The 22,319-nt window shown below is 40.6% G+C and overlaps 1 protein-coding gene across 2 annotated transcripts in view; it reads right to left on the bottom strand.

Annotated features, from left to right (window-relative positions):
- The window catches only part of PIAS1 (protein inhibitor of activated STAT 1), a 134,325-nt gene extending 112,909 nt beyond the window's left edge, over positions 1 to 21,416 (bottom strand). Inside the window, exon 1 of one of the 2 annotated variants that reach the window (XM_034939007.3) lies at positions 21,284 to 21,416. In XM_034939007.3, the coding sequence (XP_034794898.1) occupies positions 21,284 to 21,307 (24 nt within the window). In that variant the 5' untranslated portion in view covers positions 21,308 to 21,416. Of the gene's footprint in view, positions 1 to 20,386; positions 21,175 to 21,283 lie in introns of those variants that run through there. The other variant, XM_034939008.3, reaches the window with a different exon arrangement.
- Positions 21,417 to 22,319: the final 903 nt, after the last annotated feature.

Here is a 22,319-nt window from a genome sequence, read left to right as displayed (position 1 = left end):
TAATAACGACCCTTTCTTTTCTACACAGAATGGAACACTTTCACTTGAATATTCTACTAGTTATAGATAAGAGAAATAATTTCACAACAAAAGCATCCTTTAGTCTATGTAAAGTAAAACTGCTAACTTTCCACAAAACTTACAGATTATGATCATTATCTTCAGAACAGATTATTATGATTAAAATTTAAGTTTTATGATTTAAAGTAAAATTTACAAAGTTACTACAGTAGCAAAAGCAAGTTTAAGAAAATGTTTTGGCTGGGCACAGTGGCTCACGCCTGTAATCCCAGCACTTTGGGAGGCCGAGGTGGGCGGATCACCTGAGATCAGGAGTTCGAGACCAGCCTGGCCAGCATGGTGAAACGCCATCTCTACTAAAAATACAAAAATTAGCCAGGTGTGGTGGTGGGTGCCTGTAATTCCAGCTACTCAGGAGGCTGAGGCAGGAAAATTGCTTGAACCCGGGGGGGCGGAGGTTGCAGTGAGCCAAGATCACACCACTTCGCTCCAGCCTGGGCAAAAGAGAGAGACTCCGCCTCAAAAAAAAAAAAAAAAAAGAAAGAAAGAAAGAAAGAAAATGTTTTTATTTTCTTTCAAAAATTCCATTAATGTACATAAAAATTCATTTTCAAGGTGAGGCTCATGAAAACATATTACACATTCTTCCTGAAATTTATGGAAAAGGAAAATGAGCTACTCACAAAACTCTGAGGCTAAAAACCCAAACAGACTATACTTTTTAGCATCCATTTTAACATATCCAAAACATTAAACAAAAAAGCACAAAGAAAAAAAAAAAGGAATGCTAAAGTTACAGATAAGAAGCAATTTTTTTAAAAGCACAAAAAGAGAAAAACAAAGTTTAGCTATCTACAACTTACTCTGTCAAAAAGAAAAAAAAAGTTTAATTGTCCATGTCTAAAGGACAATTCATAAACTAGCCAAAAGAAGAAATGATCTGTGGTTATGGTTTTATAAAAAAAGTCTTTTATCTTTTGTGGACATCAGAAAGTGAAATAAAATATGAGGTTTATCATAATCAGTCAAAAAGAACAATTACTGAAAACTCATTCTTAATACCATTCCTTGAACATATAGCTAATCAAATTCCAGAGTACTTCTCCAAATACTCAATGCAGCCAATGTTCTTAAAAGTTTAAAAATAAAAGTTATTTTACTTCCTGTAATCCCAGCACTTTGGGAGGCTACTCAGGAGGCTGAGGTGGGAGGATGGCTTGAGCCCAGCAGATCAAGCCTCCAGCCTGGGCGAAAGAGCATGACCCTGTCTAAAAATAAAAATTTTTTTAATTTAATTTTTAAAAAAGGAAAAAAAAGTAGAGATAAAGTCTATGACAGAAGAAGAACAATATCACTGAATCCTAAGTCTAAAGTAATCCTTTCACTCAGCTCAGTCTTCCTGAGTGATCTCATCCACTCGTAACTTCAAAACGCTATCTCTAAATTAACAACTTCCAAATCTTTATTTCCAGCCTAACCTTGGTCTCCTAAACTCCAAATCCACATCTGCTAAACACCTCTCCTTATATCCCAAGAGTCATCAACTCAACATATTCGAATCTAACACATCAACTCTCTCCAAACCTTCCATCCACCTAATCACCCGTCAATGCCAGAAGCTGCTACACCATCTTCTTGTTCACCTCCAATCTATTTACCAAGTCCTGTCAATCTTAACACCTTAAAATATCTTAGTCCCTATTACCACTCTAATTCAGAGTCTGCAAGAGACTCTTAACTTTTCTCCCTGCCTCCAATATTATCCTCTCCAAGTCATTCTCCTCACTATTGCCAGTGATCATTCTAAAATATAAATCCAATGATGTCACGCTTGTGCTTAAACTTTTCCATGATCACCTACTGCACTCAGAGGCCCCATCTCCTTAGCATGACCACCGTAACCAATCTTTTAACCAACTCTCCATCTTCCAGGACTTTTATATATGCTGTTCTTTCAAGGAGAAGCTCTTCTCCCCCCTCCCATCCCAGCCTTTTACTAGCTAACTCCAACTCAGTAAGTTCTCAATTTTGATGTCACAACCTTTGGGATATTTTCCTTAATCCACTCCTAACATTAAAAAAATTCACCCTTTTATGTGCTCTCCTGTTTAACTCAGTTTACTGCTCTTATGCCATATGTAGAGAGGCCCTGTTTACTTGTCAATTCTTAACCAAAATACATGCTCTGTCTATAGAGACTGTCTTGTTCATCGTTAATAAATATGAGTAACAACGGTTTGGCACCTGTTAATTATTACAAACCATATTGGTAATGCAAATCTATTAGAAATTACACATATAACCTCGCCGGGCACGGTGGCTCACACCTGTAATCCCAGCACTTTGGGAGGCCGAGATGGGTAGATCACGAGGTCAGGAGATCGAGACCATCCTGGCTAATACAGTGAAACCCCGTCTCTACTAAAAAATACAAAAAAATGAAAAAAAATGAGCCGGGCGTGGTGGCAGGTACGTGTAGTCCCAGCTACTCAGGAGGCTGAGGCAGGAGAATGGCATGAACCCAGGAGGCGGAGGTTGCAGTGGGCCGAGATTGCGCCACTGCACTCCAGCCTGGGCGACAGAGCAAGACTCCATCTCAAAAAAAAAAAAAAAAAATTATACATATAACCTCTCACAAATAAGGACATTATATAAATGTACCCAGTGCCTACTGAGCATACTGGCATCCAAACTCAGCAACTAGTGTTCAAACAATAATTTTTTAGTTTTAAGGGCGAAACTGAAGTTTACACTTAATCCTACAAAGAATGAGAAGTTATAAAAACATTTTCAATTGCAGAAAATGTTAAAGGGAGGAAACGGACATAAAAAAATCAATCTAATTGAAGAGTAAATAATTTGAAAAGGGATGTAAGATATGAGACCAATTTAGAGGCTGTTTTATGAATACGAAATTGACACTACAAGAGTCTGAAATAGTGACGGCAACGACTGAGAAGGAAAGGAAGGCATAACATTAAGAAGATTTGAAAAGACTTGGATGTGGAGGAAGTCTGTAGTTCAGATGGTTCAGAAATAGGGAAGACTTCTTTGAGTACACTAACTCAGTCAGGTTTCCTAGTTAATGTTCTTACAGAATTCTGTCCCTTTCCTTTATAGCATTCAACACAGTTTCAGACTCCATACATAGTTTCAATGTGGAAAATTCTCATAACAATCTGGCCCCAACTTCCCATAACTCTTTTTTTTTTTTTTTTTTTGAGATGGAGTCTCGCTCTGTCGCCCAGGCTGGAGTGCAGTGGCCCGATTTCAGCTCACTGCAAGCTCCGCCTCCTGGGTTCATGCCATTCTCCTGCCTCAGACTCCCGAGTAGCTGGGACTACAGGTGCCCGCCACCACGCCCAGCTAATTTTTTTTGTATTTTTAGTAGAGACGGGGTTTCACCATGTTAGCCAGGATGGTCTCGATCTCCTGACCTCGTGATCTGCCCATCTCAGCCTCTCAAAGCACTGGGATTACAGGCATGAACCACTGCGCCCGGCCAACTTCCCATTAACTCTTATTACTCTCTTACATAGATATCCACATGTGGATCTAGTAGCTGTTCCGCAAACGTACCTCAATGTTTTCTCTCCTCATTACCTTTGCTCATGCTGTTACCCCTGCTTCAAAGAATATCCCAGTAATCACCTTTTTTAATTTTCTTTTTTTAAAGACAGGGTCTCACTCTGTCACCCAGGTTGGAATGCAGTAGCATGATCATGGCTCACTGCAGCCTTGACCTCCCAGGCTCAAGCAGCCCTCCCACCTCAGCCTCCCAAGTAGCTGGGACTACAGATTGACGTCACTCCCCATGGCTAATTTCTGCTTTTTGTAGAGTTGGCCAGGCTGGTCTCAAACTCCAGGGCTCAAGTGTTCCGCCCCACCTCAGCCTCCCAAAGTGCTGGGATTACAGGTGTGAGCCACTGTGCCTGGCCACCAACTTCCAAAACTCTTCTAAGGCCCAGTCTGAAATAAGCTTAGCCAGAAGTGACCTCTTCCTCTTATGAATACATTGCTAACTACTTTGATTTACATGGTTATTTGTTTTGTTGGTACTGCTTTCTATTATCGTTTATTATTTTTCTCCTCAAAAGAATGAAGCTGGCCAGGCGCAGTGGCTCACGCCTGTAATCCCAGCACTTTGGGAGGCCGAGGCGGGTGGATCACAAGGTCAGGGGTTCAAGACCAGCCTGGCCAACATGGTGAAACCCCGTCTCTACTAAAAATACAAAAAATTAGCCAGGCATGGTGGCATGCACCTGTAATCCCAGCTACTCAGGAGGCTGAAGCAGAGGATTGCTTAAACCTGGGCAACAGAGTGAGACTCTGTCAAAAAAAAAGAAAGAAAGAAAAAAAAAAGAATGAAGCAAACTCCCTGGGGTTAGCCACTCCGTGGAGGGAAGGGAGGTAGGGGCGGGGGGGCGGGGGTGAAAAGAAGGTCATTAATTCCAAGAACAAACAACAGCAGAAGAGAAAGCACCAGCAACTCAATGAAAATAAGCCTCAATGTCCACTCCCTCTCCCAAAGGATTCTGCCACTGGGTTCTACAAATCCCTACAATTGTCCTCCCACCTAATTCCCATTCTACTTATGAGGAGTAATATCTCTAGAAAAGTGCTGTTCAAAGGAAATACAATGTAAGCTGCAAATATTGAGACACACGTAATTTTAAATGTGCTACTAGCCACATTTTAAAAAGTAAAAAGGCCAGGCACAGTGGCTCACGCCTGTAATCCCAACACTTTCAGAGGCTGAGGTAGGACGATCACTTGAGCCCAGGAGTTCAAGACCAACCTGGCCAACACAGTGAGGCCACATCTCTATTTCAAAAAATTACAAGTAGGTGAAATTAATTTTAATGATATATATTTACTTAATCCAATAAACCTAAAATATTATTTCAACATGCAATCAATATCAATCATTAATGAGATATTTTCCATTCTTTTTTTCATACTATGTCTTCGAAACCCAGTATGTTTTACACTTACAGCAAATCTTAATTAGGACTAACCATATTTCAAGTTCTCAATACCCACACAGAACTAGTGGCCATAGTACTGGACAGTCCATCTTCTAGGTCATCCTGTCATTCACTGAAGTAAAGTTTTAGTACCTGCCTTGGCCATTCAGGCTCCAACTTAACTCCTCATCATTACTTTCCACCCTCAGCTACCCACTTCCGAGGCCACATCTTAGACCTTCCAGCAGAACCTGCACCACCTTCAAAATCACTAACTCGAACATTTCATTTTCCAACTACAACCTCCTTTTCTTACTTGCTTCATTTCAAGAATTCAATTCACAAAGATCTCTAATTCATTGATGTTGTCATGCCCTATCCATTAGCCCCTAAACATTTCTTTGCAAAATTCCATTGTCCCTCCATGCCTGGCACATTCAACTAGTTCCCACTTTGTAGCAGAAAAGAATGCATGCACTCATGCAGATGGATGTTATTTTACAACCACAGTCGTCAATCTCAATGGGCACAGGCATCTCACTAAACTTTCCAGTGAGCCAGCAATCAAACTTTCTACAATAACTCTTTCATATCTTTTCCTTGCTCCTCCCACATCTCCTTCCTCCAAAAACTACCTTTAGGAAGCATATATACAACAAATGACTATTAAACTTTAACAATGCATTTAACATTGTTATTTCATATTCAAGAAAACATTTCCCAAAATAATGTTCTTCCTAATTATTAAAACATCTGCTCTCTATAAAAATTCAAATATGGAAAGGTACAAGAGAACCAAACTATTTTTCATATAGTTACAGGAGTACTAGAATGTAATTTCTTTTTTTTTTTTTTTTTTGAGACGGAGTCTTGCTCTGTCACCCAGGCTGGAGTGCAGTGGCACAATGTCAGCTCACTGCAAGCTCCGCCTCCCAGGTTCACACCATTCTCCTGCCTCAGCCTCCCGAGTAGCTGGGACTACAGGCTCCCGCGCCACCACGCCCGGCTTATTTTTTGTATTTTTAGTAGAGACGCGGTTTCACCATGTTAGCCGGGATGGTCTCGATCTCCTGACGTTGTCATCCGCCCGCCTCAGCCTCCCAAAGTGCTGGGATTACAGGCGTGAGCCACCGTGCCCGGCCTAGAATGTAATTTCACAAAAGCAAAAACTCTATTTCATTCCCAAATGATGTGTGAGCATTTAACACAGCTGATTTGGCATATAAATCAGCACTCATTTTTATTGATAAAATGACTGGATAAGAACCTTGCTTTAAGTAAATGTGATACCAAAGGTCAAACGGGCAAAAGGAAGGAGGAGGGGAGCGTAAGGGAGAATGCTTGTTTGCAAGATTTAGCAGAGAATACTATAGCCGCAAAGAATACTTATAAGCCCAGTAAAGGAATAACTATTTTTATGTTTTACTAAGAGTTTTTTAAATGTATCCAAAAAAATAATGGACAAGGCCGGGTGCGGTGGCTCACGCCTGTAATCCCAGCACTTTGGGAGGCTGAGGTGGGCGGATCACGACGTCTGGAGTTCGAGACCAGCCTGGCCAACATGGTGAAACCCCGTCTCTACTAAAAATACAAAAATTAGCAGGGCACGGTGGTGCGCACCTGTAATCCCAGCTACTGGGGCAGCTGAGCCAGGAGAATGGCTTGAACCCAGGAGGTGGAGGTTGCAGTGAGCCAATATTGTGCCACTGCACTCCAGCCTGGGTGACAGAGCAAGACTCCACCTCAAAAAAAAAAAAAAAGGACAAAAACATTTAAGGTGTAATACAGACTTTAATGGTCTTGCCAAAAAGCTGGACTTTTCTCGTAACTCTGACGATTCAACTTCTTCGTGGATGAGAGCACTGACACATAAGCCTGAGCACTTTTCAAGACTTAACCCAGGCCAGGGGCAGTGGCTCATGCCTGTAATCCCAGCACTTTGGGAGGCTGAGGTGGGTGGAACACCTGAAGTCGTGAGTTCGAGACCAGCCTGGCCAACAGGGCAAAATCCCTTCTCCACTAAAAATACAAAAATCGGCCAAGCATGGTGGCAGACGCCTGTAATCCCAGCTACTCGGGAGGCTGAGGGTGGAGAATCACTTGAACCCAGGAGGCAGAGGTTGCAGTGAGCCGAGATAGTGCCATTGTACTCCAACCTGGGTGACAGGAGTGCAAACTCAGTCTCAAAAAAAAAGACTTAACCCCGGGTAAATCACTGTGGTAATTAACTTAAGTCCCTTCTTCCACAAACATCACCAGATGTACTTACTGGAATCTATGAGCACGTATATTGGCCATGCTCTGTCCTTCAGGCTGGAGTACAGTGGCGCCATCACAGCTCACTACAGCCTCAACCTCCTGGCTCAAGCGATCCTCCCACCTCAGCCTCCCAAGTAGCTGGGCCACAGGCACGCGCCTCAGCCAGCTAATTTTTGTATTTTTTTGTAGACACAGGTTTTCGCCATATCGCCCAGGCTGGTCTCAAACTCCTGCACTCGAGCAATCTGCACACTTCAGCCTCCCAAAGTGCTGGGACTACAGATGTGAACCACCACGTTCACCCTATACATATTTTCAGGTCTCCAAAACTTTCCTCTCCACCTTCTCCTACGGAATCCTCCTCTTTGAAGAATGCTACAGTAAGTTTGGAAATTTACAAGACTATGATATAAAATATTAGATGCAATGGTTTTAAGACAACATTACAAATAATAATATACAAAACTATTGTTTCACTCCTAGTTTTCACCTTTAAAATAAACTATTGATACAAGTTACCTAGAAGAAATGGGGAAGAGAGGATGAGGGTGCACAAAGGAAGGCCTCAAGGTTTTAGAATGCTCTATTTATTAGGCTTGATGTTTGTTTTACTACCTGTCTATAAGTTACACATTTTTCTATAAGGTTATACATACTATGCTGTATATAATTTTTTTTAAAAAAGCAACCTAGCTTTCTCTTAGAAAATAACATGATTTCTACTACCACTCAATATCTCAATATAAATCTTAATTCAACATGGGCAACTATTTAAGAATCGTTATTATATATTAATATAGTTTGTATTATAAGCTTCACAGAAAGTTTACAATGACCTCCAGTTAAATATGAATTCACCATATACAAATGTCTGCCATATTCCCCCCATAAAGAGAAACAAAATGATAGTGAGGGAAGAAAAAAAGAAAAATCTTTAATCCACAAGGACAAAAAGAAAAAAATAACCAACTAGAAATTTCAACAAACTTTCTGATGATGAAAAGCAGGCAATGCAGTGGTAACTAAATCAGAAGAGGAAGCTACAACCTACAAATGCCTAGAGAGGGGAATACTAAAGAAAGGCAAGCATATCTAAAAACACAGGGGGCAAGGTACAAGGGGGCTGTTGGAAAATCTGAACATACAGGATGGTTACACCCTCAGGTCTCCTCTAACTAAATATCCACGAGACAACTTCCCTACCATGCCCACTAGCCTCTCGTAACACAAGAGGCCAGATGATTACTGGAACAACTGAACCAGAGAGGCTCCAGACTCAGACCAGCATGGAACTAAGATCAAGGGTGAGGCACAAGTCTAAACATGGAGATTAAGCAAAGTCTGCATACTCATAAGTGGGACACCTTTATCCTGCCTTGTTCCCCAAACATTATCAGCCAGGTAAGTAGCCTCAACAAGCGATTATAGAATTCCTCTCTGGAAAAAATGGACAGACCAGACCTACTCACACTTAGAAGACCATTAATCTCATTCCTGGGACTATCTAAATTCAGAGGTGAAGACTAATGGCAATTCTAAAATTCATGTTCTTTTCCCTGATTATGATTCAATTAGACACAAAATACTATACTTTTTTTTTTAAAGGTCTTTAACCTTTAAGATGCTACCTGATTTTGAAATCACATATTAGAATAACTTCCGGGACAAAAATATTCCTTTTCCAGTCTTACTTTGACACCCTGGGGAAAGATGTTTAAGGAACAGAGGCTGAAGTTTTTCACACACCACTCTAAAGAAATGCAGAAAGAAACTGAAAAGCATTCAGAGTCTTACAATTTCTAGGTCCTGTTTCATGTTTATCCCACAAAAGGGAAAGGAAAAAAACAAAATAGGTAGAATGCAAATCAATCATATATATTTGGTAAGAGCTAAGCTCTGCTGGAGAGGAAGTTATTGGCTAATATTAAGTTAGGGAATTTTTCATTTATTCATGTGATTCTTATATTTTACTACAGAAAAAGCAATCAGGCCAGGCATGGTGGCTCACACCTGTAATCCCAGCACTTTGGGAGGCTGAGGCAGGTGGATGATCTGAGGTCAGCAGTTCAAGACCAGCCTGGCCAACATGGTGAAAGCCCATCTCTACTAAAAACACAAATATTAGCTGGGCACAGTGGTGCACATCCTACTCGGGAGGCTGAAGCAGAAGAATTGCTTGAATCCAGGAGGCGGAGGTTGTGGTGAGCCGAGATCATGTCACTGCACTCCAACCTGGGCAACAGAGCGAGACTCTGTCTCAAAAAAAAGAAAAAAGAAAAAACATAACCTTGAAAAAATTAAAAGTTACATATTTCCCACACCATTACTGATTAAAAGTACTTCAAGCCAGGTGCAGTGGATCAACACCTTGAATTCCAACACTTTTAGGAGGCTGAGGCATGAGGATCACATGAGTCTGAGAGCAGCCTGGGCAACACAGCAAGACCCCATCTCCAAAAAAAAAAAAAAAAAAAGCTTTTAGTCAGCTGAGCATGGTGGCAAGCACCTGAAGTCCTAGCTACTCAGGAGGCTGAGGTGGAAGGATCATTTGAGCCCAGGAGTTCAAAGCTGCAGTGAGCCATGATCATACCACTGCACTCCAGCCTGGGCAAGAGAGGGAGACCCTGTCTCCAAAAAAAAAAAAAAAGTACTTCAAGCACATTCGTTCAGTGCAATGCAAGCTACTACCGTTTAGCATTACTTACAGAGATGCAGGATTTAATTAAATAACTCTGCTTAGCAAACTGCCTTGTAAGAGATCACTAGAAATAAATTTTTTCTTTTTTTTTTTTTTTTTCTCGAGACAGGGTCTCACTCTGTCACCCAGTTGGAGTGCAGTGGATCTCAGTTCACTGCTACCTCCGTCTCCCAGGATCAAAAAATCCTACCACTTCAGCCTCCCAAGCAGCTGGAACCACAGGTGTGCATCAACACGCCCAGCTAATTTTTTGTATTTTTGGTAGAGATGTGGTTTTGCCATGTTGTCCAGGCTGGTCTGGAACCCCTGAGCTCAAGCACTCTGCCTGCCTTGGTCTCCCCCAAAGCACTGGAATTACAGGTGTGAGCCACTGCTCCCAGCCTTATTTTTCCTTTTAAGTTATAAAAAATACCATGAGTGGGAAGGTGAAAGGGATCGTCCCATTTTAAATTAGGCACTGTTGTACTGTAAATTTTAAATTTTAAAAAAGATCAAGTTTTCAAAGTTTTTGCTCTTGGGACTCTTGAAAGTGGAGGACCATCCCCCCCGCAAAAAAACTTTATGTCGATTAAATCTATCAATATTTACTGTATTTGCAGTTAAAGCAGAAAACTTTAAAAGATTTGTCATTTAAAAAAAAAATAATAGCTGGGCATGGTGTCTCACACCGTAATCCTAACACTTTGGGAGGCCGAGGCAGGTGATCACTGGAGCCCCCGACTTCGAGACCAGCCTGGGCGACACGGCAAAGCCCATCTCAAAAAATAAACTAATTAATTAATCCATTACTTGTTAACATAAATCTCATATTTAAAGAATATTTTAATAAAAATTAGAAGACTATCATGGTTTTACATTTTTGCAAATCTTTTTAACATCTAGCTTAATAAAGACACCTTGATTCTCACATCTTCTTTCCCATTCAATCTGTGTATTAGATTGTTTTGGATGAAGAATATAAAGGAAATCTAGCCTTATGAAGCTCTATAGAGTTGGGAAAAAATAGAGTATTTTTATTAAAATGCTCTAGCCTTTTCAGATAACTTTCGATATTCTTTGATCCTTCACCAAAACACAACAAATGGCAGGTTCTTAAAGGCTGCTGCAACGCAGGAATCTGAAACCGTATCAATGAATATTTCCCACTCTGATAAATTGAAATTCATTGGTCTATCTTCCATTTCCAATGGATCTTTTTATCCAGGCATGATTTTGTAATATCATGCATTGGTTATTTGGAAAATATTAGTTCACTGAGTTATGCAGTTCTTCCAAATGTTGACATATTTCACTATGCAACTCCAACATAACACATTCATTAATATCACACTGATCTTATCAAAAAAGTCAAGTATTGGGAAACTGTCAAGCTCACAGTGGCAAATACATGTCTTCCAAAGTTCTATTTTCATTTGAAAGCTTAAATTTTATCATTAGTAACAAATATTGTCAGTTGTTTTCCCTGTAGTGACAGGCACACTTTGTTTATTTTCATGAAAATGTATGCCAAATACCCTAGTCTGTATAACCATACTTTGCCAGCCATTTTTTCAAGTAAAAATGGTATTCCATTTAAAAAGCTCACAACTCAACTGCACAAGTTCTTTTCCTTGAGTTAACCATCAGATTTGATATTCAATAAAAGTGTTTTACAGGTACTTTTCATTTCATGATACAAAATATATTTTTAAATGTACTCAAGGATTGAGATACAATAAAATTAGTAAGTTTTATTGCTTCATCAAGGACATAAAGTTTAACTGGCATTTTTTTTTTAATTCCAAGTGCACAGTGATGAAGAACACAACTACTAGTACAATTTAGTACCAATGCCTTAATTTGTGCCAAGGTGCTGGCAGTTTTACCCACCACTGATTTTGCAAATGTCAGCACGTAAATAATGCCTATTATTAGGAAAATCATTTTGACCTGGAGAACCCTCAGAAAAACTTCGGGGAACCACCAGAGGCCTGAGAAATAGACTTTGAAAACCTCTGTAAGAGCTGATGCATTACTTGTATAATTTTTAAAAAGATAATTTTTAGTAAACATTCTGCTATAACAGAAATATTTAAATAAATATACACACATATGTGATAATATACTAAAATTACCAATAACCTGGTACCTCATACACAGCAGATACCCAAAAATATAATAAATAACAGAATGTGATAAATAATTCTTTAATAAATAACAATTACTGAGAATCTACTATAAGCCAGTTTCTGAGCCAGTTCTGTGCCTCTTCAGTCCCCTTCTTGGGTAACTTACAGAAGCCCATAGACCAGAATGATGATTTTAACATATGAGAAAAAATATTTACTCTGAAATCTTTCCAATCTTTAAGATTAGACTTGCATGACTGCAAGAAAAAGTCTTAAAATTCACCATAAAGCACAAGATAGCATGTTAAGTTCTATTTTAAGCACTATGCCATGAGCTTTTTTAAAAACAGGCTTGCTCACATTCAGAAACCCAAATACAAAATGAATTGCTTTGGCTGAGCACTGCCAGAACTGCATAAAGACCCTGCATTCCATTTCTCCTCAAGCTATACAACCCTTACCTGTGATGTTTTCATTCCTATTGTTAAGTGAAACTCCAGCATTAATACTACAGAGGTTACATTAAATGTGGCAATTATTTTTTTAAAAAAAACAGTAGTGTATAGCAAAACCATCAAAACAAGTTGTTAAGAACTTTTAACCATATACACCGATAAATTCAAGAGGTAAATCTCTATAAACATACATAGGGAATATTACGCACTGTTAAAAAGAATGAGACCATCTTATTGTTTGGACATGTCATGGAAAGATCTTCACTATCTATTGTGAAAAAAAGCAAACCGTAGGATGCTACATATAGTATGGTCTCACAGTTTTAGAAAAGATATTTATGTACATGTACATTCACTTAAGTTCCTTCTATGTGCCTAGTTTTGTTCTTATCTAGACATACACACACACAATAAATTATATTATACAGACATACACATTTAAATGCCCATGCAGAGAAAAAAATGAATACAAGACCAGACACAAAACGTGACATATTTTTATTCCATTTATATTAAATGCCCAAAATAGGCAAGTCTACAGAGACTCAAAATAGATTATCAGTCGCCTAGGGCTAAGAGTGAGGTAAGGTTTGGGAAGGGGATGATGCTAAAAGGATGTAGGGTTGCTTTTTGAGGTGAAAAAATATTCTAGAACTGATTGTGGTTAATGGTTACACAACTTTGTGAATATACCAAAAACTACCTGACTGTGCACTTTAACGAGGTGAACTGTAATGGGATATGTTAATTTTATCTCAATAAAGCTGTCACCTCCCCCTGCCCACCCAAATAAGAATACACAGATATACACCAAAGTGATTGCCTCTAAGAATGAAGATGATGAGGTCTTTCCATTTTTACCCTATTTACGGTTAGATCATTACAATGAGAAGTGTATTCACTTATTATCTCTATAACTTAAAATAATGTAAAAGGTAAATCTAAAACAGCCCTTGATAAATTATTCTGGATTTAATGTTATTCAAGTTCATCTAAGCAGCAGCAAGAAAAAAGAGCGAAGATATGACCCTAAAAATATTTTCAATTTAGATTGTCTTATAGACAAGAGTATCAGGCCCCAGTCTCTGACAGAAACAAATCTTAAACATAATTTGTTCATCTGACACATGGATATTAAAAACACCTATTGTGTCCACAGGGTAGGGATGGGAGAATGGGGGGGTGTACAAACAGAACACCAGCCAACAAAAAGACGCAAACTAACAGCTCTGGCTTTAAGTTAAGGGCTTTTGCTATACAGCTGAAGAGACAAAACACACACACAAAGTGGAATGGGGCCAGACAATAGAAAATCTTGAATACTAGACTGAGAACTAAGACTTCATCCAGTTTTCGATGGAAAGCCATTCAAAGTTTTTATAGACAGGAGTGACAGAATGAAAGGAGTGTTTTGGTGAAATTAACCTGGCAACCAAAGGGGGTAAACTGAAAGCAGTGAATAGCAAAAAGGGTAAAAAAGAGATTAAGTTTTCAAAAATAGGAACGTTTACAACAGTCCTAGGAGAGTTACTGATATCTCCATCATTAGTTAATATTCAAAGGATTTATGTTTGTTTTGTTTGCTTGATCTAAAGAAAAGCTGAAAAATAAAAAGGTGGTTTCTTCATTTTGATGAATTTTAGAAGTTCATAGCTAAGAATGAAGACTTACCAGAAAACTCTGAAGGAAGGGTTCTAGGGAATTATCTTTTCATGTGACACTACTGAAACCAAGAGTAGAGGGAATCAAAAGTAACAAGAGTTGCACAATTTTTAACATGGAAGGGTAAGTATAGTCATAAACATCTAGCAAAAAGTGCAGTGGCAATTAATACTACTTCTGAAATTGATGGTTAAAGACAACTAAGTACTTTAAAATTGTCTCTACTGCCTATTTCAAAGAAATCCTAATGATAAAATGTTACATAAATACAGATTTAGGTGAAGACCAAAGTCAAACAAATCAAATTTAGAGTACAATCAATTTCAAGTTCCTTCTACATGCACTACTTTTCAGATGTTGCACAAATAGCATTCTTAATTCACATATGCATTTATTAATTGGTTTAACTCATAAAGGTTTTTTCTAAAAATAAAAATGCTTTCATTGCCTATGTTATCTTTCTAAAACCAGATCCTGGGCCAGGCACGGTGGCTCACGCCTATAATCCCAGAACTTTGGGAGGCCAAGGCGGGCAGATCACGAGGTCAAGAGATAGAGACCAACCTGGCCAACATGGTGAAACCCTGTCTCTACTAAAAATACAAAAATTAGCTGGGCGCAGTGGCGCATGCCTGTAATCCCAGCTACTCGGGAGGCTGAGGCAGGAGAATCGCCTGAACCCCGGAGGCAGAGATTGTGGATCCTTGAAACTATGTTACCTCCCAATTTAAATGGCAACACTTTGTTTTGAGATTAAAAATATGGTAAAGTCTTATTTCCATTTTCTCTATATTAATGTTCAGTATAGTGTTTGTTTTTTGGGGGATTTTGTTTGTTTGTTTTTGAGACGGAGTCTCACTCTGTCGCCCAGCCTGGAGTACAGTGGCACGGTCTCGGCTCTCTGTAACCTCCGCCTCCCAGGTTCAAGCAATTCTCCTGCCTCAGCCTCCTGAGTAGCTGAGATTACAGGTGCGCACCACCACGCCCGGCTAATTTTTGTATTTTTAGTAGAGATAGGGTTTCACCATGTTGGTCAGGCTGGTCTCGAACTCCTGACCTCGTGATCTGTCCACCTTGGCTCCCAAAGTGCTGGGATTACCACGTCTGGCAATGTTCAATATAGTTTTTAAATGCCAGTTAAAAACTGATAAGCATCAGCTGGGCGTGGTGGCTCACACCTGTAATCCCAGCAAAACAAAAAAAACTGACAAGCATCTAAATAAGGTACAAAAACTTGCAATATGTGATCACTGTGATATAATTTCCAAAATCAAACATACTTGCATACTTGAAATTCTACTATTCATAGAATAGTATGAATAGATTATAAAATACTACTTCATAATCGATTTCATACTTTATCAAACATTCTGATGCTGAAGTAATGTTTGCTTACATTTTGTAAAACCTGTATCTGCCATCATTTAATAATCTTATCTCACATATTACAGAAACATAAACAATAAAGGTATGACAATGAACAAACCAAGAATGACTAATTTATTTCACTGACAACATTTTACCTAATTTGTAGAGTGGGTGCAGTGGCACAGTACCTCACACCTGTAAAAACCGAGTACAGAGGCACAGTGTCTCACACCTGTAATCCCAACACTTTGGGAAACCGAGGCAGCACTGTTTGAGGCCAGGAATTTGAGACCAGCCTGGGCAACACAGTGAGACCCCTGACTCTACAAAAATAAAATAAACATTTGTATTGCTTTCTTTCTTTTTTTTTTTTTTTTTTTTTTTTTTGTTTGAGACGGCATCTCACACTGTAGCCCAGGCTGGAGTCTGGTGGCGCAATCTCGCTGCAACCTCTGCCTCCCAGGTTCAAGCGATTCTCCTGCCTCAGCCTCCTGAGTAGCTGAGATTACAGGCGCCCGCCACCACGCCCAGCTAATTTTTTGTATTTTTAGTAGAGACGGGGTTTCACTATCTTGGTCAGGCTGGTCTTCAACTCCTGACCTCGTGATCCGCCCACCTCAGCCTCCCAAGGTGCTGGTATTACAGGTGTGAGCCATGGCGTCTGGTCCTGCATTGCTTTCTAAAGCACAAAAAAGATCTGTCATATCAATATATTTAGTTAAAACATCTGCAAACTTTGGTACATGTCTGCAAACACACTGCAAAAAAAGGAGAATAATCTGGGCCTGGCGCGGTGGCTCACGCCTGTAATCCCAGCACTTTGGGAGGCCGAGACGGGCAAATCACAAGGTCAGGAGATCGAGACCATCCTGACTAACACGGTGAAACACCGTCTCTACTAAAAACGCACAAAAAAATTAGCGGGGCGTAGTGGCGGGCACCTGTAGTCCCAGCTACACCGAAGGCTGAGGCAGGAGAATGGTGTTAACCCGGGGGGCGGAGCTTGCAGTGCGCCGAGATCGCGCCACTGCACTACCGCCTGGGCAACGGAGGAAGACTCCGTCTCACAAAAAAAAAAAAAAAAAAAAAAGTAGAATAATCTGATAGGGACTAGTTTAATAAAACACAATGTAAGGTTTCAACTGCTCATATAGACCTGTATTTACTAACCTGGATAGATATGAAAATAGCAGATTATAAATAAAAAAGTGTTGTATCTTTTTATGATGAATATACATATACATATGCTCACAGAGAGAAAGTCTAAGTGGATAAATACCCAGAGGTTAACCATGATATCTCTGAGTGTTGGGATTACAGGTACTGTTTATTTTTCTGCTTGCTTTTCAGATTCTCTGAAATTTTCTCAAGCAAAATGATACTTACAAAAATTAATGTGTATGATTCCAACTAACAAACTCCAAACTTTCTGCAAGGAAGCTTGCAAAATGCCCTAGAATATCCAAAAATACCCTAGCATAGAGCTTTTCCAAAAGGGAAAGTATCAGCAACAACATAAGTAGAAATCTGTGAACTGGGCACCCTAGAGGACTCCAGGTCTGCTGTAGGACCTTTAAGGAGGACTACACAAGACCTAAGCTCAAGTCCCTGCCACTTTTATTTGTATGACCTTGCGATAGTCACGTACCCTTTCTGGGCTCACTTTCTCTATCTATAAAAAGGATTTAGTTATTACTTGCCTTTCCTACCTCAAAGAACTGTTGGAAAGATCAAAAGAGATAATGCAATATATTATGAACTGCAAAGTACTATATAAGATATTATTATTCAAACATTAAAAAAGCAAGATGCTTCATGCCAGAGTCAAACACTTCGGAAAACACCACAATCAATTCTATGAAGTAATGAATCCATTTTTGGTTGTTGTTTTGAAAGGCTACATCTCATCATAAACACCCAGTTTTTCTGAGACTTGGATACTTTTTCTCAGTTCCCGCTACAACCATTGGCCATTTATTTTCTTATCCCTGGTTACCAGCAAGAAAGGGTACAAATTACACTAAATTCAAAAGCCTCAGCAAGAACCCTGGAGCAGCATGCTGATGGAGTTCACCAGGAGAAACCCAAGGTTAATCAGCTATGGACTCGCCACTAAGCACTACCGCAATCAACAGGGATTACAAGAGACTCTTTGAAGAAAAAGACAATGGGATCGCCCAGGAGAAAACGGTGGATGAAAAGAAGGAGGTATTTCAAAACAATCATATGAAATACTTAGAAACTATACGTAGTATTTTATAAACTATACTGTAGAGTTTTTAAAATACTGTTCATAAAAATAATGACATAAAACAAAAGCCATCTAAATGTGGCACTTGACAAAAGCAAGTTAGAGATTCAAATCAAATCCATGAATAAACTGTCAGATGTACTTGACTCTATCTGAAATAAAAGCAGACAAATTACAGCGTAAGGATCAAAATTAAGTAGCTATTTCTTGAAAATAAAGAGGCAGAAAATAACAATAGAATTCACTGACGCACTCATAGGAACTTTTATAATTATGGTTTCTCTTCCCATTTAATTTCATTATTTACTCCACTAAAATGCTGATGGACTTCTTCTCTCCCGCTCTTCTTCCTGTAAATTAAAATGGCACTATAACTTGGTTTGAGTTTTACTCCAAAAAAACACATATTTTTTTTTAATTACTTTAAGAGGAGTTGCATGAAGCTGTCAGCTTATTAACTACCAAGATCATCTGGCCATCACACCCTCCTGCTTCTAAGTTCCTAAAGATGACAAAATACCCTCCACATTCTTAAAAATGACATTTATGGGTACTCCCCTAATGAAAAATTAAACCTTTCATAAGCAAATGTGCATAGAGAATTCATTTTGATATGTATGACTCACAGTCTAATTTTTATTGGCAATATCTTGAAGTGTTGCAGCTTGCACAATTCCTACAGGGGATAAAGATCTATCTGTTTTTCCCATCTGATCTTTGCACATTTCTTATAGATTTAAAAGGACTCACTAAAAAAGCCATGAGGAAAATAATTATGAATACAATCCACAGCAAAATGAAGTATGGGGCTGAAACCTAAAATAATGAAAAGTCACTGAATTTTATGTAAAGCTTCACAGTTGAAGTACTCTATTCCCATTTAAAATTTCAAAAAAATCTAGATTTTTTTCTTCTTACTCTGATTTTTCCTATCATATTAGGAATGTTTGATATTTACCTACAAAAAATCACAAACAAAAAGCCTTCAGAAAATATCATTTCCAAAAGGAGTATCTGCCAAACCTTACTGCACAGAAAATTATATATACACATTCTCTTTTTTTTTAACACATTCTCAAATAACTATGGTAGGCGTTCCTGAGATCACCTCCTCCACCCCTCAAAAAAAGAACAGCATATCTAACCACAATAAAGTATTAACCAAATTTTTTTAACGCCGCTATCACCAGCTAAGCAGTTTATCACACAGCTCCTCAAAGTCTCAGACACACACAATGACATACCAACATGTCAAAACAGTTATTATAATTTGAAAAATTATACAACAGGAACATAAGAGTAGAAAAAAAAAACTTCCTCTGGAAAAACTCTAGTAGATTTGGGAGAGCACAAAAAACGAGATTAATTTTAGAAAAATAACATTTCTTCAAGTGTTTGGTGTTTATCTGATACTGGTTCATTTTCGTAAAGAGAAACTTTACCTAACAAGACTCACACCAGGGATCTGATCTATCCCCAAAGGCACTTTCTTAAAATGAGAAAGAACAAAGAAGGAAATCTCTCAGCATGTGCTTTCCATACTAGTTTCTTTGGACAGCATCAAGAGTGACAATATAGTCTGCACAAGCTTTTCAGCTTTATTCTATGGTCCATGTATAACAACTGATTAGCTATCATTCAAAAGAACTCCTAACAAAATAAATATTAGAAGGCAAAGATCACAGCAACATGGTGACTCTAAGAGAAAAATTATAGAAAACATGTCTTAAAGTTGTGTGCTTTTTTTATTTCAAGGGTTAATTATCTCCAAATATTCAAATTCCTAAGGCTTTCTCATTTCAGTCAATAGTTTGAAACTGGGGAAAAATCAAAACCATCCATTGTAAATCTGCTCTCCCTTCAGTAAATTTGTAATTAGAAGTACATTTTAAAAGAATGACACTCAAAGCCAATACCTTAATATACGAATCTTGGAGTGTAAACATTGTGAAGTTATTAGGAGAAAAGCTCTTTCGGTGAGGATATTCCACAGGAAAAACTCTACAGAATCAAATCTGGCATTTGGTTGTTCTAGAAGTTGTCGTTTCATTATAACGGGGAAAAAATTAAATAATTTTTATTTATTATAAAAAGAACACTCTCCCCAAAGATTTACAATTGTATATCCCCATCTCCTCTCTGACAGAGATGTCAGTTCTCTGGGTCGAGACATAACCAGCTGCTGGGTTCACACACACAGGAAGCCACAGAGAAGATCGCGTTCAGAGCCTCGAAATAATACGCGTTAGTTAAGAACTGCCTGCTACTAAACCAAAATTATTCAAGCGGAGCCCCATTTGTCACAATCCAGTCATAAGGGTTCCACCCCCCCTCCCCCAACTGCTTGTGTAGTGGTATATCTGCTACGGTAAAGAAGCCATCATCAGGTAAAGATTGGGGTGGGAGAAAAGCGGGGGAAAGGGGGCACCCTTTCATCTAATTTCGTGAGGCGTGAGTAATTGGTACAGTTAAGAGGAACGTTCTATTTATCGGGGGTTGGAGTAGCATGAGGGGAGAATTTCGTTCAAATCAACATGGCCAGCAAGATGTCCCTACAAACAAAAGGCAATGGGGGGATATAAACACGAACCATTCACCTCCATCAGCTACAGCATCGCCATCATGGTGTGTGCAGAGACCCCCAAAGGCTCCTCTCACCCGCCACACCAGCTAAGGCAAAAGAAGGGAGAGAGGTAGCTGCATCCCCCCCTCCCAACACTGCTTCCAAAGACACACTCTTCGAGGGGGTTTCTCCCCTCGGCTGCACGGAATCAGAGAGAAAGAGTAACGTCCCGCCCAGGCTGACTCCCCCTCACTACCTCTCAGCCGAACCCCAACGCCGGCCCGGGGCTCGCTAAACTTTACCAGAGCTTCTCCCCCAGATCCCCACCCTATCGCCCCGGGATCGCGCTTCCCACAAGCGGGGCACCCCAGGCGCTTCCTGACAAGCGAGCAGCCGGGGAAAGCCGAGTCCGGGGCGGGGGCTACTGGGATCCACGGAGGGGCGGGGCGGCCGAAGCCAAGTTCCCGGGGGTCTGAGAAGAGCGCCTGACAGGAGCCCGGGACTGCAAAGGAGGAAGAGGAAGCGGCCACGGGGAGCTTTCCCAATCCCCCCTACAAGAGCACCCTGCCCCCAGCCCCAGCTCCCCATGGGGGGCGGGGAGGCTAACTGGAAGGTGAAAAAGCCGAGCCCATGAGACAGCTGCAGCCCCTACCTCCCGACTCCCTATCTCTTCCCCCGCCACCCCCGCCAGAGGCGCCCACAACAATAACACGCCGGGGACGACCCGTCAGCGCCCCCGAGGCACCCGGGGCCCGCGGCCCACCGCAGGCGGGCCCCCTCTGCTGAGACCGGGCGCGCCTCTCTCCCTACAACTCCAGGCCCGGGTGGAGTCAGGCCCGAGCGGCCCCCCAGGGTCGGACCCATCCCCCCTGGCACCAGCGGCGCCGTCTCCGCGGCCGAATATTAGAAGTGAATTCGAGCTGCGCTTTACCTTTAGTTCCGCACTGTCCGCCATCTTGCGTCTGTCAGCGCAAGCGCAGTGAACTTCGCCGGGGGCCGCCGCTAGACCCGCCCCTCTAGCCGGCCTGGCCCCGCCCCGGTCCGCCCCTCCACCTTCCCAGCCCGCCTCTGGCCTCCGCCCCGCTCTGGGCGCTCGAAGCCCCGCCCCGGGCACGTACAGCTGCGAGACAGGCACGTTCCATTTAAATAATGGCGCCAAGCGGCGAGGTTTGACAGTTACTGCCCCCTCGGTCTCCCTGCCCCCCATCCTAGCTCGGCCAGCTCCTCCCGGGAAGGGCCGGAGCGAGAGGGATGCTGGCCTGAGCCCCATCTCTCTGCGGTCCGCGGAACGCTTCTGCATAGCTTCGACGCCTACGGTCACAGAAACAATGCTGTCCCCCAACCCCCAATAAGCAAGGCTTTTTCAGCACCTGCTACCTGCGAGGCTACCAGTGGGCTAAAAATAGAAATCCATTACATTTAAGGGGCCCTTAATGAAGCATTTCTATCATTATTGGCTCAGATCCTCTTGATAACGAGGGGAGGTAGGCAAGGAAGAGATAATTCCCATGGTATAGATTCAGAAACGAAAGCTCAGAGAGGAAAAGTGACTTGCACAAACAAGTATTTTAACGAGGTGGCGTAAGACAAAATTTTGAAGGTGTTCATTAACATTTTTGTTTAAAAAAGTATTTATTTAGTGACCATCTGCTTGCCTTGTGCTAACGGCTAAATATACATTTAGAAATCAAAGTCCGTGCCCTTCTGTAGTTCTCTAATGGGGAATCAGAGAAGTGAACGAACAAAGATACAATTGCAAATGTTAGTGAGTACCAGAAAGGAGCAAAAGGTCATTGAGAGAGAAAAAGGGTTTGGGAGATGTACTTAATTCTGGGAGGGTTTTATCCACTAAATTGACATTTAAGTAGACTTGATGGAAGGATTATTTCATTCCTTTTCGTCTCTACTAAAAGCCTTCTATATACCTCCTCCCCAACCCCCACTTTTACTAATCAACTTTGCCTCAT

Source organism: Pan paniscus, chromosome 16 (assembly GCF_029289425.2).
Source record: "Pan paniscus chromosome 16, NHGRI_mPanPan1-v2.0_pri, whole genome shotgun sequence".
Lineage (NCBI taxonomy): Eukaryota > Metazoa > Chordata > Mammalia > Primates > Hominidae > Pan > Pan paniscus.
This window is presented reverse-complemented; position numbering and strand designations above follow the sequence as displayed.